This window comes from Lycium ferocissimum, chromosome 10 (assembly GCF_029784015.1).
Source record: "Lycium ferocissimum isolate CSIRO_LF1 chromosome 10, AGI_CSIRO_Lferr_CH_V1, whole genome shotgun sequence".
In the NCBI taxonomy this organism is placed as follows: Eukaryota; Viridiplantae; Streptophyta; class Magnoliopsida; order Solanales; family Solanaceae; genus Lycium; species Lycium ferocissimum.
The window spans coordinates 53666712-53683259 of record NC_081351.1 but is presented as its reverse complement, the minus strand read 5'-3'; the positions used below and the strand labels follow the sequence as shown (position 1 = coordinate 53683259).

Sequence of the window (16548 nt, the reverse complement as noted above, 5' to 3'; positions counted from 1 at the left end):
CCAATTGATGCAAGAGTGGCACTTTCTTGAATGTTAAAGGTGTATTTAGTCTCGAATATTGTACATACATCTATACATGAGTGTCTACAGTCTAATTGATGCAAGGGCGGCCTTGGGCACTTTCTTGAATGTTAAAGGTGTAGGCTCAAATATTGTACATATACACGTGAGTACTAGGTTGAAATTAATTTTAAAAGAATATTCTAAGTTGAAAATATAATTTTGTAAAGTTAATTGTACGTTGATTTGTACTTCGCTTAGCAAAAGAAAAAGGTTTGAAATTTTTTAAGCCTGGTATGGCTTCAGCCTCTGCTTTGTATTACTGCACTTGGTAGTTACCAAACCCAACAATAAGTTGGTATTTTTTTTAGTTTTGAATTCATGTGTTCTCTTATTTGAATATAAGAAAAATAAGTAAAGCATGTGTTAGAACTCTTCTTCTTTTACTATTTCTTTAGAAAAGAAATTGATAATGAAAAATGCAGTTCAACTAACAACTAATTCCAAACAGTAGTATCTTTTTTATTTAATCAATATAATAAAATTAAACTTTCTATGCATATACAATGAATATTTTTTTTTTTTATCTATTCTATCTAAATTAAATTTATGAAAACTTTTTTTTTTAAATTTATTGATATTTTTATGGCATAATAGCAGCCTCAAATATCAATTTACTTAACCTATTTGCTCCAATCACTTCAAAGCCTTGGCCAAGTCCAAGGATACCATCAATCTATATTAGACGATTTGTCAAAAATCTTTAAATTTTTGATTTAGGATGTCTACTGTCCAAACTATTCTCAATTAGTACATAGGAGTTTCAAATTAAAATCGAATTGATCGTTGTTTTAATTGAATTGAACAGAATATATACTATCATTAGTGTCCAATCGATAATAATTTTTTTTGTGTAAACTTGAATATTAGGGAGATTTACAACCTAAAATTTGGCAATTTTTTTCAAATGTTAGTAACATTGTAGAAAAGTTTAACGTATAATTAGATAGAGCTTAAATTTTTATAATGCAAGCCAACTCATATTTGGAAACGGTAAAAAAGTAAGACACAATTATTTGTCTGATTTCTATGCAAATGGTAGACAAGTAAGCAAGCGAATATTTACAGAGCTAGTATCAAATATATATTATCCGAAGTTTTGAAGTGTAATATGAATGTTTATTGCATTCCCAATAAGTTCTTTTTTCCCAGTAACAAAATTAGAAAAGAATTCACCCCTTTTGTGTTCCTTTTTTGTTTTTGTTTTTGTTTTGTGATGTTGTTGTTGTGTGTGGTGGGGGGGGGGGGGGAGGAGTAGGGGAGTGGGGTAATTGAGGTTCGGGGTAGGTAGTCCATTTAAAAAGTAAAAAGAGGTGGGTCCAGTGTATACAGTTAAAAGAAACGTTAAAGGATATCTATTTCTGAAGAAACCAGAAACTAGTCTTGTTCAATTGACAATATAATGATTGGGGCATCCCTCTGGAGAATTTTGTTCGATTCACTGCATGTGAGCTAACTATGTTGGCATTTACTTCAAATTATCATCCCTCTTATTTAGTTAGAGACTTTGAATTCGAATTTTAGATAGATAGAGAATTGTTCATCCAATCTTTTTGAGTAAACTTATCTTATACGAATTTAAATTAGATTTGAAATAATTAAACCAAAAAAAAAAAAAAACATAATGTTGGCATTTAGCAAATCATTACCACTATGGTATGTTAAAGCCCGCATCCAGTGGAGAGAAAAAGAATCTTGTTTGATTTATTATTTCATTTCAAGTAAATATGGAGTAGTAAATTTCTGGGATTCTTTTCTACCTTCAGCCATTTTATCATTTGGCATAGGACAAGAACTGGACATCATTCCTCTGAAGGTTTGTGTTTGATTCGTTGCCTGTGACATAACCATGTTGGCATTTTGTAAATAGATTTACTACTTGTTTAGGTAAATCTCTTATGTGTACAAAACAAACGAGTAGAGGAACAATTTTATTTGCCATGGAACATGAATATAGTACGTACCCACTTACTTGACGTGTCTTATAAATTTTTGGTCTAATATATTATGCTCGTCTTTAAAAAAAGTCTCGTGTTTCCCTTTGACCACTTATGGAGCTCCAACGTCAGGGTAATTTTAACCTATAATAGCAAATTGAGGGGTAAATTTAGATATTATTTTCTGAAGAATCTCGTGGAATCCACCCATTTTATGTTGGAGCTCCGTTAATAACAAGGGCAATACAAGACGATCTGCTAATGACAAGATTATGAACGAATCAAAAAGTCAGGAGGCAAACTAAGCAATTTCAAATAGTATGGGTCAAATTTAACTTTGATCTTTTCCCTTTATATGAGTGTTTCCAGTGAGCTTAAATAGTGAGGTAAGTTTACATATAAAAGAATGAAAAGCACATGGCTTCTCTTACTGAATATTGTTCAAGTCAACTTCTTAATTAACCCCTTTGTCCTGCATGACAGCAAATATAGGCAACTGAATAATTGAAACTTGGCGACTTTTTTTTTTGTGATCTAAAATGGAATGCAAATGGGAGTGGGTGGCAGCAACGATTATTTTAGCCAACGAATTCAAGGATGGCAAGATCAATTTTTTTAATATATGCACGTGAGATTATAGGTTCTAAATTTGCGTAATTACTTTATATTTCAATTTATGACATAGATTCTTTTTTAGTTTGTCTAAAAGAGAATGTCACATTACTGTATCTAGAAACAATCTAACTACTCTCTGCGTCCCATATTAGTTGTCTACATTGTGCACGTGAAATTATAGGTTCTAAATTTGAGTAATTACTTTATACTTCAATTTATGTGGCATAGATTTTTCTTTTTAGTCTGTTTAAAAGAGAATGTCTCATTTCTATATTCAGAAACAATTTAACTAGTCCCCCCGTCCCATATAGTTGTCCGCATTACTATAAATATTTGTCCATTTACAAAATCAAGATAGAATTAATTAAAAAATTTCTGCTTTGCCCTTAACATTAATTGTTTTTAAAATAACCAATATTGATTAGACTGCAATTAATTGAAGGGAGATAAGGGCAATGTAGTAAAAATACACTTTTATTTATAGTAAAAGGGAAAGTGGACAAGTAATAGGGGAGGAGGGAGTATAAAATTCTCCTTTTACCCTTAGTTAAATGGTTTACAGCCACACAAATATCTAAGACTTGCTTTGAACCATAAATTTCAAGTCTTCCTTGCTTTGTTAAACTCCGTACCAAGTCAAATGATGCCACATAAATTGAGACGGAGATAGTATCTTTTTTCAGTTTTAACTTCACCTCAAAGACGGTGAACGATCAACTCCAACGAGGTGCAACAATACCGGTAGATAGAAGGAAAAGAACAGCCTATCCATCCTCACATGAAGTTTTAATAAATTAATCATATGTAGGAAGAAGAAAGAAAGAAATAAAAAGATAGGGTAGAAATCTCAAAAGCGGCGCACACTAGCTAGTAAATAACTCAAAGAACTTGTGATTCTGTAGATAAAAAGAGAGAAGATTAGGGGGAAATATGTAAACAACTCACTTCCCATAAAAACGTTTATAACGTAAATTTATAAACTATAATCTCAATAAATAAAGTTGCTAGAGTGTGATTGAAAGAAGAAATTTAATATAAAAAAGTGTAAGACTGAAGCTAATCCTTATTTAATTTGCAATAACAAAATTCAAACAAATGAGCAACCAATTATGTTCAACAATACTCAACAAAGAGTGGTTTGTTTTGTCTTACCCGTAATTCAATTACTGGAGCTCGACAAGAATTGAGAGTAACAAAATCATTCTTTATTTATCAAGAAAAGGTTGCATATATCTTCACAAGAGGCAATCGAATTTCACACTAACCCTATTTGTTTTTACACCCAATCGGATGCATGTGCAATGGAATACATAAACAATGTTTTTTTTTTATTATCTAAACGTTAAAAACTCGATAAATAAAAGAACATAAATATCTGAGATGGACGCATAATATATTCTCAAGTCTCAACATATTCACCTAATAGCAGAGGCGGATCCAGGATTTTGAGGTTCCGGGTGCCACATATTAGTTTACTTTGATTTGATCTATTTTGAGTTTCGGTCCGGATTATTCACCTTTCGGTTTATATAGCAAATCGATTGCCACACTATTTTGGGCTTCGACTCGATTTATTTTGAGCTTCGTTCGTTATTCATCTTTTGATTTATATAATTAAATCGATTGCCACACTATTTTAGGGTTTGACTTGATATTTTTTAAGCTCGGTTCGGGTTATTCGTCTTTTCGGTTTATATAGACAAATAAATATATTAAACAAAATAATTTAATAATTATGATAATTTTAAATAAGCATAAAACTTCAATTGTACTACTAATATCATCAAAAATATATTGTTCATTTATAATTGTGCTCGACGAGTTTGCATATTATGAAACTATAATCTGACTCAAGAATACTTAACTAGAACTAGATTCACTGTAAATGCATATTTAAATACTCAAAATAAAAACTTACTGATAAATACTATGAACTATAAAGCAGAAGCAAGAATTAATAAAATTTAAAAGCTCAATAATAACTCCACAAGAAAAAAAGAATCGACAACAAATAAAGGGGACAAAACAAGGAAAAGAAAGTAGCAAGGAAATGGAAAAAGGAGAATGTTGTAAGTTCTTAAATGTGGAAAGCATAATAGCTAAAAAAGTGGAGTGAGCTGAGCTATTTAAAAAGTCAATTGTAACTCCATAAGAAAAAAAAAAAAGAGTTAACAGCAAATAAAGGGGAAAAAGAAAACAAGGAAATAAAAAACGGAGAACGCTCCTGTAAGGTCTTAAATGTGGAAAACGGAATAGCTAAAAAGATGGAGTAAGCTAGGCTCGATCTCACGATCAATGGGAAGGAAACTCGGTCCATCACCAGTGACACCAACCAGCTATTTGTTAATCCGGGTGCCACTTAACATATTTACTAGATTTTCCGTATATACTCACATACATATACAAGATTTCGATCGAGGTGTGCGGGTGACGTGGCACTCCCTCTCACCTTAGTAGATCCGCCCCTGCCTAATAGGCAAGTATATTATGTTCAACTCATTTCGAACAATTCATGATTGGATTAATTTGAAATTACTTTTATTATAACAAAAGGATTGTTTAATTCGAAAACATAACTATATTTAGTATAGATGAATTTTAATTCGAGAGAAAATAGACGATCACTTTCTTATTAGATCACCAGTAAGAAAAAATATGCTTTGCGTCGGTCGGATTGTACGGCGTGTTTTGTGGTAAATCCTATCTTGGTAAAAGAAATTTCCAAGAGAAATAAGTACCGTACTATCAATTAATTAGGGGTGGACATGGTATGGTATTTGAAATTTCAGTTCAGTAATTTCAATTTTTGATTTTCAAAAGTATTACTTCCTCTGTCCCAATTTATGTGATACACTTTTCTTTTAAATTTGTCCAAAAAATAATGATACATTTCTATATCTAGATATAATTTCACTTTAAGCTTCCCTTTTTACCCTTAATTAAATGATTTTGAGCCACACAAATATTCATGACTTGTTTTAAACCACAATTTCAAAAGTCTTCATTTCTTTCTAAAACCGTGTGCCTAATCAAACTATATCACATAAATTGAAACGGAGGGAGTATATCATTACCATACTAAATTATTTCGGTAGTTTTAAGTTCGGTTTCCGTATTTTGCAGTACGGTAAATTGGTAGCCTTAATTTGTTCGGCTTCCACTTGTATATACCGATATAATAGAGTGTTATGACTTCGGTTATTCAAGAAACGTCTCAATTATGTCATACTAACACCTTATACATGTCAAAATATCAAAAGAAGGTACAAGCAATTCCTTACGTTGATCAGTACGCTCAATAAGAACCCGGAATAGCGGAAATAGGTTCGTGTTCCGCTTCCAAAGTCGGGCCGTCTAGCTCACACTTGGGCAAAGACGACTCTCCAGTGGTTCCATTCCTTCTTACTGTACTTACTTTTGCCATTTGATGAGTAACTGAGAACAAATGAGAGGGGTATGGAAAGAATGAAGTAATGAAAGAGGAAAACACAGAAATGACATTTCAATCAATTAGAGCATAGTAACGCCTTACACATGTAAAATATTCAAAAGAAAGACAAGCAATTTCAACGTCTAAACAATTAGTTTTGCACTAATACTACTTTATATATTTTTTAGCATAATAATAATATATATATGAATTGTATATGTAACGATATCCTTGGTACATTATTCAGTATTTTGATTTTTTTTCTAATTTATAAATACTAAAAATCGTATCAAATATCAATTTTTTTATAATGCATACCAACTACAGGCAAATACCATAATACTTAAACCTCAATATCAAATTTTTTGATTCTGATATGGTAATCTGTATCTACCATACCATGCCCATCCTCCTATCAACTGATGTATTCCTTCCATTTCCTGTAATTGAAAAAGGTTATATTTTAAAATAATGTTATTTTATTCCATGTCCTAAATTGGAAAGTTTTTTATAGCCACATAAATATTATAACATACTTGTGATAAGTTCTAAAATTTGGTGCCAAATACCCCTAAAGTTGGCACCAGATTTTATTTCAAGGGTTGTCTATTTGGCCTAATTTTTTTACAAACACAAACAGTGAATTCAGCCGTCTATTACTATTAAAATCCTTATTTAATATTCAAAGATGTCTCAATTTATGTGACATTTTTTCTTTTAGTCCATCAAAAAAAGAGTATCACCATTTTATCTTTAGAAATAATTTAATTTTAAAACTTATTTGGACCATAAATTTTACAAATTTTGCTTTCTTTCTAAACTTCATGTCTAGACAAATAAATTGAGACGAATGCAATATTTCAAATTCAAAAGAATTTTACTTTAATTTAAATTTGGTGTGACTTAATTTAAATTTGGTGTGGAGTCATGTCACATGAATTGGGGTAGAAAAGAAAGGGACAAGAAAACAGAAAAAGAGAGGGAAAGGCAGAAAACATAAATAAATGTGACTGACAGAGTTAAAGAAGACTAAGGACACGTGGCTATTAAGATGGTCCTGGACTGTCCTTGGAATCTAACAAACAGAAATGTCTGCTTTCCCCGCATTTTTCGCCTTGACCATGTTATACTTTATGACGCTAATTACTATTTTCATATTATTATACATACATAAATAAATATATACAGTAGTATTTGCTCTCAATATTTATGTGATATAATTTGATTAGCTATTAAATTTAAAAATATAGGCTTTTAAAATTTATGATCTAAATTAAGTTATAAATATTTATGTAATTGTAAATTATTTTATTAACGATAAAAAAGAAATTTTAAAATTAAATTATTTTTAAATATAATTTTTTTTTTTGGAATAAACTAAAAAAAAATGCATCACATAAATTGAGATGGAAGAATATTATTTATGAGTCGTCCAAGTAATTTTCTAATAATTCATTCCTTCAGAAATGAATAACTTTCTAACATATATCTAGGGAAGTCATTTTTTTAATAGTAATATTGTTACTGTTATTATATCTATTTTAGAAGCTTCAATTCTAGACTACTGTTCTGTTTGATATTAGTTAGTCACTCACTTACTCCCTTGTTAACTGAATGAATAAAGAATACGTAAATAAATATTAATCCCCTCTATTGCAATTTTTAACATGGTTAATTGAAGTGTCATAATGAAAAATTGTGACAACTTTAAGAGACAATTTATGCATTTGGCCATTTGTTAAAGTTCTAGTGATTTGTCACACATATATCCACGTTACAACATGCCCGGTATAATCTCACCAGGTGAGGTCTGTCACATATATCCATGTTCCGCATTTAAATATGAGATTCAATTCAATTGCATACACAACTCATTAGCTATATCCGCCTCTATTTTTAACAACAGATTCAGTATATTTCATAAGTGGGGGTTGAGGAGGATATAATGTATACAGACCTTATTCCTATCTCAATGAGATTGAGAGACTGTTTTCGAAAGACACTTGATATATTCACCACTATTTTTGGTGTAAATTCAGTCATATATTCTTCAATTTTTAAAAATAAAATTCATATGTTTTAATTATTATTTATAAGTCATCTTAGTTAATAATTTTAATATTTTTTAAGAAATTTGAGAAAATTATAGTACTCCCTCCGTCTAAAAAAGATTGTCTTATTTTCCTTATTTATTTGTCTCAAAAAGATTGGCACAATCTTATATTTCGAATCAATTTAACTTTATGAGATGATTTATAACAATACAAATATCTAAATTTTATTTTGAACCACTTATTTTAAAAGTTTTTATTTATTTTTTAAATTTAGTGTCAAATTAAATTAAGACAATTTTTTTTGAAATTGAGGAAGTAGCAAACAAAATTAGTAGTATTTGACTAATCAAATCTGGCAGGTCCAACCTCAACATATACAGCAGCCACCCTTCCCCACGCTCTTTTGTCAGTTTTACTTGTTAGTCATTAGATTTCTACTACATTTGGAAGTCAAGTAAAAGTAAACGTACAGTGAGGAAGCCACTGCTCTCTTCTTCGTACGTTGCTTTCTTTTCCTCCCTATACTGTTTCTTTCTGATACAGTGATCCTGCCTTGTATTCTTTTTATTTATTTATTTATTTATAACCTTTTTAAATTTGTTTAGGTCGTGATGAGAATGCACTGAAGTCACGTCGGTTCTTCAGTACACTGATATACCTGTATTGTTAGTACGTCACTTTTCTATTGGCTTTTTCTTCTCTCACAGTCACAGATCTCCTTATTTCCTTCATACCTACTCTCGACCTTCCTAATCTATCCCCTCTAATGCTTCTTTATATGAAAAAGTTGAAACTGCCAACTTTTACTGCTAATCTCTATAGCTATTATTCCATTCTCCAGGTTGCAATTTGATTATCTCCTTCTACGTGTTTACTTTCTCTTTAAGATTTCTTTTCTTTGATGATTGGCGCTGAGTAAGTAGATTCTAAATATAACAATCTTGAAGCTTGAGGAATTCCCTTCCTTTCTTGTGTTTTCACATTCTTGATCATTTTTCTTAAAATAAGTAACTTTCTTTTTTATGGTTAGCTTTTGCTGGGTTGATTTCAAGTTAATTAGCTGAGGATGTAATAACTATGTCCATCTTTTTAACATAGGGTCCCAGTTCTTAGTTTTCCTAGTATAAATCTTTTACCTATTATTGTATCTCCAATTTCTCACCAGTCAAAGTTTCAGTTTTTCCAAATAACAATCTTGAAGCTTAAGGAATTTCATTCTTTCTTGGGTTTTCACATTCTTGGCCATTTTTTCTTAACATAAGAAACTTTCCCTTTTATGGTTAACTTTTGTTGGTTTATTACCTGAGGATGTGATAATTATGTCCATCTTTTAACATAGGCCCCATTTCTTAATTTTCCTTTCAATTTCTTACCAGTCCAAGTTTCAGTTTTTCACTGATCATAACCAGGGCTACTGCTTTTTTACTAATCTGTTTGACAGGGATTCTAAAGAAGAGGAGGGGCTTTTACTTGATTTCGTCCAGTAAAAATACTTTCTTTTTTTAGCATTGAAGGAGGAGCTTCTCCAATGCTAAACTTGGTCAGAACAAGAAGTCAACCAAGGTCTAATAGATCTATGCCTTTAGGAGGTGAGAGCTCCTAAATCCTCTTTTTCTTTTTCTTTCCTGATTTTTTGTTTATGCTACAGGGTTTTGATTTGATTATTAGCCGTTTGGACATGATTTGAAATCATGTTTGGACATGCAATTTGGATTTTTTAAGCTATATTTTTTCTGACATAAAAATTTCACAAGTTGTGAAAACTATCAAAACTTTTTCAATTTTTATACAATCTTATCAGATGAGCAAGCCATAATTTATAACAAAATTAATACGCTACTAAGACCTTTCTTAAAAATACAACACCAAATGATCAAACTTCAGTTCAATAAAAAGAAAAATTAATGTAACTACTCTTTAATATAATACTCCCACATGATGCGAACATAAATAACGGTTGGTAGAAGTTAATGAGGTTGTTAAATAGTTGGTAGGAGTAATTGTTAAAAATATCTATCAATTTATGAGTCTTTTTTACAAAATATAAACTTATGGGTCAAGTTTTATATTTAGAAGTTTTGAAATCATGATTTGAAATCCCAAATCATGCCTTTTTGGATAATTTGGGATTTCATTTCATGAGATGAAATCACATGTAGATGAAATCGCATATCCAAACACTGATTTCATCTCATGACTTGAACTCATGGTCTGAAATCGCATGTCCAAACACCTACTAAGTGTTAGATAGTTTGTAATATATAGAGGTCTTAAATTGAACAGACACGTGCTCGTGAAAGGGCATGGCTATTCTGAAAAGTGGATCTCTCAAATTCTATAAATATAAGGACGCACTTGAAGTAGCATATAGAAAAATCTGCAAGTATAAACAAGGGTTTTGTTGTATCCTGAAGGAAATTTGCTTGTATTTTTCACAATTTGTTTGCGGACAATATCTCTTTAAGGAAAGAAGATTTATCCAAGCTCAAAGCCATTTCTTCTAGAATTATGTTTTCCTATTTTTCTAACACTAAGTACTTAAATTTAAGCTGTTTCTGGTTGTGGCAGTATATGACAGTCAATAGCAGTTTTCTTATTGATCATGATATTTTTCTGGTGGATTAGTGGTTGTTTTGATGTTTTTAATCATGTTTCTGTTGGTTGTTTGCTCAATGTGTCAAGTGTTTATGTTATTATTAACAGCATGTCTTACTGTGGGTGTAAAAAACTTTCTATATTGGTTATAGGCATGGATTATGCAGATCCAAAGAAGAAGAACAATTTTGTGGGTAAAATTCTTATGGCTGCTATGTTGACTGCACTATGCATTCTTATGCTCAAACAGTCCCCAAGTTTTAATACCCCAAGCGTAGTAAGTCCATCATCCTTTTCTTTATTTATTCCCATGTTAATTTTTTTCTCAACTAAGAGGTAATATGTTTATCTTACCCAGAAAAGAAAAGAAAAAAACTAAGAGGTAAAATTTTTCCTTTGTGTGCATACAGAGGCGTATCCAGGATTTAAACTCTATGGGTTCAACTTTAAGATTCTTAGCATTCCACCTATTATACTTTTAAATTTATGGGCCCTTCACCGGACCCCGCGCGTAGTGGGAGCTGAGTGCACCGGGCTGCCCTTTTTTATATCTTCTCTTTATTGCTATTTTAGTGAATCTTTACACATACATTAAGTAGGCGTTTCGCCATGAAAACCGAATATTTTTCACTTTATTTGGAATTTTGAAGTTGGAGTTGAAGATGGAGTTCCGTTTGGTTATAGTTTTTGCAAAGAATGTTTGGTTGTTTGAATGTACTAAAAGTGAAAAATGTGAAAACAATGTTTTTGGAATTTTCATCGCCAAACACTGGTTTTCAAATAAAGTGAAAAAAAATTCCGGAAAAAAGTGAAAAAATCTCATGGTCAAACGGGTCCTGACATTCCGTGCCGAAAGTACCGGGTTCATATGAAGCTCTGTGTGCATACAGAAGCTCTATTCTTGCTGGTGGGTGGTCATTTAGTGGCAAATGCTGGCTGTATCTTGTTAACAGATGCTTGGAACTATACTGTTGTTTACCGGTTCATTATATTTCTTGTAGCTCTATAGTGCATTATTGCCTGCAGGTTCCACTTGAAATCCAGTTTTGGTATCTATTTTGGTTTTTGGGACTATAAAGTTTTCCTGATAGAAACAGCTTCTTGGTCCCAGTAGCTAGCTGTGTGTTAGTTTCTTGGAGCTTAATTATATAGGTTTGACTCAAATTCTGCTTAATAATTTCTTGAACTTCTGCTTTTACCTTTGAAGCATTGTTTTTCTCTATACATCAAGTGGGGAGTTGCTACTCACTATGTTTGTTTCTCTTGTTGCCTCTTTCTCTTTAGTTCTCTCGTCATGAACCAGGTGTCACTCATGTCTTAGTCACTGGAGGTGCTGGCTATATTGGTTCCCATGCAGCATTACGTCTTCTAAAAGACTCTTACCGTGTGACCATAGTGGTAATTTCTCCATTTTAACTAGTGAATAGTTCCCTTCAGTTATCATTCTTAGACAACTCTTTTCTCTTAGTTTTGAATTATTCAACTCTTGAGCGTTATGTGTACCTGGAACATGATAGGAAAAATGATTTACTGATTTGACAGGACAACCTTTCACGAGGAAACTTAGCTGCTGTTAGGATTCTGCAAGAATTATTTCCTGGGCCTGGCAGGCTTCAGTTCATATATGCTGACTTGGGGGATGCAAAAACGGTATACTGCAGTTGTTCTTAACTACCTTTTGGTACTTAAGTTGTTTGTTTTTTGCCAACTACTTATTCCTGTGACTAATATATGTAGGTGCACAAGATCTTCTCCCAAAACGCATTTGATGCGGTCATGCATTTTGCAGCTGTAGCATATGTTGGCGAGAGCACCCTTGACCCTCTCAAGTAAGTGTTGTTGAGTTTCTTTGAAAACTTTTGTTCCATATATACATGTATTTAGTTTTCAAGAAAATTTATTTTTAAAGCGTAACATTGATCAATGGTGTCTTTTTTTTTTTTTTTTTTTTTTTTCCAAATTGAACAAAAAGGAACTCCCAGAAACATCAAGTATGTGCTAATAGTGCAATCTTTGTGACATTATTGTTTGAGAATTAAGCATAAAAGCTAAGGGAACATTTTATTTTCTTGTCTTGATTTAGACGGTGTTTGGATGCAGTGGCTTCTAAAGAAACATTCGTCAGTCTCTAAATTTTTACGTTTAGTTAAGTACTTTCTAACTCTTCTATGACACTTTGACAAGTGATTCACTCTTATCCTAAAGTGGAAATTTTGAAAGGAAGCTGTTAATATTTCTTTCTGTATAAAAAGGTAGTCCGGTGTACAAAGCATCCCGCGTTAGCAGGGTCTGGGGAAGGGCTGCACCCCAAAGGGTGTGATGTAGACAGCCTACCCTAATGCAAGCATTAGTGGCTGCTTCTACGCTTGAACCTGTGGCCTATAGGTCACATGAAGACAACTTTACCGTTGCTCCAAACTCCCCTTCATATTTCTTTCTGTATATGGTACTTAAAAATGGATTGTCACATACTTTATTTCGAACTGAGAGAATGTTTTTTAACACTAAATTTAGTATACTAATTTTCCTTTGAAGAGATTTTGTAAACTAAAATTTCAACTATGATATCCTCGTTTGGGTATATTATCATTGTGTTAATGTTGCTTTGCCTTTTCCCTTCACTTATAATTTGTGTGCTTCTTCATGAACCGATCAGGTATTATCACAACATCACATCAAATACCCTCACTGTATTGGAAGCAATGGCAACTCGTGGAGTCCCAACTTTTATTTACTCCAGTACATGTGCAACATATGGAGAGCCTGAAAAGATGCCGATTACGGAAGAAACTCCACAGGTGGGTGCTTTAAAGGGCATATGCATGTATTAGGCTAGAAGAATGTGAATGATGTTTGAGTCAATGTGGAGAGCTTCACCGTTCGTGAGTTGGGAGCGTATTTCATAACAGCTGAGCCTCTTCTCTCAAATTGCAGCTGCCTATTAATCCATATGGAAAAGCAAAGAAAATGGCGGAGGATATCATTCTAGATTTTCATAAGAACTCAAACATGGCTGTCATGATTTTGAGGTAGATTGTTCTTACACTCCTTTCCTTTTAGTTTGTGTTTTTCATGCGGGTGTGAATTGATCCTTACCTTTTCCCTTCACTGTTTGGTGGTTTCTATTCTACTTGTATTTTCACTTGCTTGTTCATGATATCTAGTACGTTATTGTTATGCCATTCTGTTTAGTTGATTTTTGTGGTCATTTATCTTCTAATCGACAATGCTAGTTAAACTATTTAAGTTTCCTGCTATAGAAGTCTCATATGATGTTGTGAATTAACTGATCAAAGTATCTCTTCAGTTGTAAGTATTTACCTTCTCAAAAAGATGTTCTCTCTTCAATTGTCGTCCACTGCTTATTCTTCGTTCTTTACCAAGTAAACTACAAGGTTGCACTTCTTTGATCAATTTTTGATAACCAGCTGCTATTATTGTCTTTGACTTGTTATATGTGCACATTGTATTGCCCAAGTTAATGCTAACACCAATTTCTCAAAATTCAGATACTTTAATGTCATTGGTTCTGATCCAAATGGAAGATTAGGAGAAGCTCCGCAACCTGAACTACGGGAACATGGCAGGATATCTGGTGCTTGTTTTGATGCTGCTCGTGGAATCATACCTGGGCTTAAGGTCGGTAACTATTTGCTATTTACATATTTGTTTTTGTTGAATTTGCCAGAAGGTGGTCTATTTGTACTTTTAATTAGGGGTGGGCATAAACACCGAAAACCGAACCGAGGTGTTTCGGTTTTTTTTAATAACAAATTCGGTGTTCGGTTCCGGATCACCGGTTCTTCGATATTTTGGTTAAACCGAAAATTTACTGCATTTTTACAACCGAAATTGTTTTCATGTTTTGCTGATGCTACTGCTTGTTTATGGCAGCAGCCATAAGCTACTGATTTTGTTTAAGTTTAAGGCTGCTGCTACTGCTGCTGCTGCTGCTTGTTTAAGTTTAAGCCTTTAAGCTACTGATTTTGTTTAAGGCTTGTTTAGATCTCTTTTAAGTTCATGTGAAAAGTTGAATTATTAAATATTCTGTTTATTATTAAATATACTGTATAGTGTAAATAGTGGAAGGGGCCAATTTTCATCCAACATGCCACCAAAATTACCGAAGCATTAGATTGAGTCATCTTAGTTTAAACTCACTTGTGAAACCTTGCTTAAGGCTAATCTAGTCCTAAAAGAAGCACATTATTTGGTGGTATATCTCCGCTACAAGGGTATTGAAGGTGATTAGCATCAAACTTGAATATACCTACTTAATATGGTCTAATGTTGGCTTAAATAATTTTAGAAAAGATACAATGCGTTTTAAATTGGAAGTAAGAAGTAATTACTTCAAACTGTTTTTATCTTGGACTTCTAACTATTTTTAGCAAAAAAAAATCGAATTAGAAAAACCGAAATCGAACTTCAAAAAACCGAACCGAACTAATTCGGTGCGGTGTTCGGTGTTCACTTTCAAAAAACCGAAACCGAACGCCCACCCCTACTTTTAATGTCTGAGAAAATGTTGCCTAGTTCTATTGAGTTATGTATAAAACAGTGACCGTTCAAAAAGTATGTATAATACAGTTTCAACCTTCCAAACGTCTTCCGGTTAGTGCTTTTTATTTTTTATTTTTTATAACAATCCAGACATAAGACTGCTCTGTGCACAAGAGTAAAGAGTCCTGGTATCGAAGGGAAAAGTGGAAGTGTGTCTCAGGATCACATGGCTTTTGTTGATAAGCCATTTGGCACTGAGCCAGAGTTCTTTTGATGCAGGTTAGAGGAACGGACTATAAAACAGCAGACGGTACGTGCATAAGGGACTATATAGACGTGTCCGATCTGGTTGATGCTCATGTGAAAGCTCTTGAGAAGGCAAGTCCAGGGAAAGTTGGGATCTACAACGTTGGAACTGGAAGAGGTAAACTACTTTGTTCTGCATAATCAGTTTCGCTTTCTCAAAATGATCTCATTGTCCATCATCTGCTAAGTACAGGTAGATCAGTGAAAGAATTCGTGGAGGCTTGTAAGGCTGCAACTGGCGTACCTATCAAAGTTGACTTCCTTCCCCGTAGGCCTGGTGATTACGCAGAAGTTTACAGCGATCCAACTAAGATTAGGAATGAACTGAACTGGACAGCCAAATACACTGATCTTCAAGAGAGTTTGCAGGTTGCGTGGAGATGGCAGAAGTCACATCTTAATGGTTATGGTTCATCCGTGGCAACATCTTGATGATGCTTTATCAACTTATCGTTGTGGAAGACTGACTTGAACCCCCTGTTGCAGCTTAACGTATCATCGATCTATTAGTTATAGTATCCATGGAGTATAGTTTTCAAGGACCGGGGGCGGGGGCGTGGGGGGGATGATGTGTATTCTTACAAAGTAATTAGGTAAGCCCTATTTACCCATTTGTTATGTGTATGTAGTGAAGGGATATTTCAGAATCAATAATAGTTCCCATTCAGGTATAGCTTCCATCTTTTCTTTCTTTTTTTCTCGTAGTGTATTAAAAGAACGCTAAGGGTCGCAGGAGACCTGTTCCTATAGCTTCTCTTCTGGAGCTTTTTCTTGGACATTCCATTATTTTATTCTTTGACTTTAGGCGTAATCGATTAATTGATTATTTGTTGTATGTAATTTCATCGGTAACACAACTAAGGTCATATTTTTTCCCAAAACTGTCAGTTTTGAACTTTGTTGACTGCTATTAAATTTAAACTGCTCTTTTCCCAGTAGATACGCAAACCTCGAAAACATTCATAATCACTCTTAAATGTTTTATTTGTCTCACCTCTGGGCTCTGGCTTATAGAAAATGATGATGGTATCATCAGCATAAAGCAAAT

The 16548-nt window shown here is 32.9% G+C and overlaps 1 protein-coding gene across 2 annotated transcripts; it reads left to right on the top strand.

Moving 5' to 3' along the window:
- The first annotated feature begins 8505 nt into the window (after window positions 1-8505).
- Window positions 8506-16340, top strand: LOC132034296 (UDP-arabinose 4-epimerase 1-like). 2 transcript variants are annotated; one of them, XM_059424598.1, is made up of 12 exons: window positions 8506-8593; window positions 8702-8765; window positions 9538-9685; window positions 10844-10968; window positions 11976-12089; window positions 12234-12341; window positions 12429-12520; window positions 13348-13489; window positions 13626-13720; window positions 14201-14330; window positions 15474-15618; window positions 15694-16340. In XM_059424598.1, the coding sequence occupies exons 3-12, from the start codon at window positions 9625-9627 to the stop codon at window positions 15930-15932; spliced, it is 1251 nt and encodes a 416-aa protein (XP_059280581.1). In that variant the 5' UTR covers window positions 8506-8593; window positions 8702-8765; window positions 9538-9624; the 3' UTR covers window positions 15933-16340. The 2 variants fall into 2 exon arrangements, with proteins under 2 accessions (XP_059280581.1, XP_059280582.1); XM_059424599.1 differs by lacking the exons at window positions 8506-8593; window positions 8702-8765 and adding an exon at window positions 8788-8937.
- The last annotated feature ends 208 nt before the right edge of the window (window positions 16341-16548 follow it).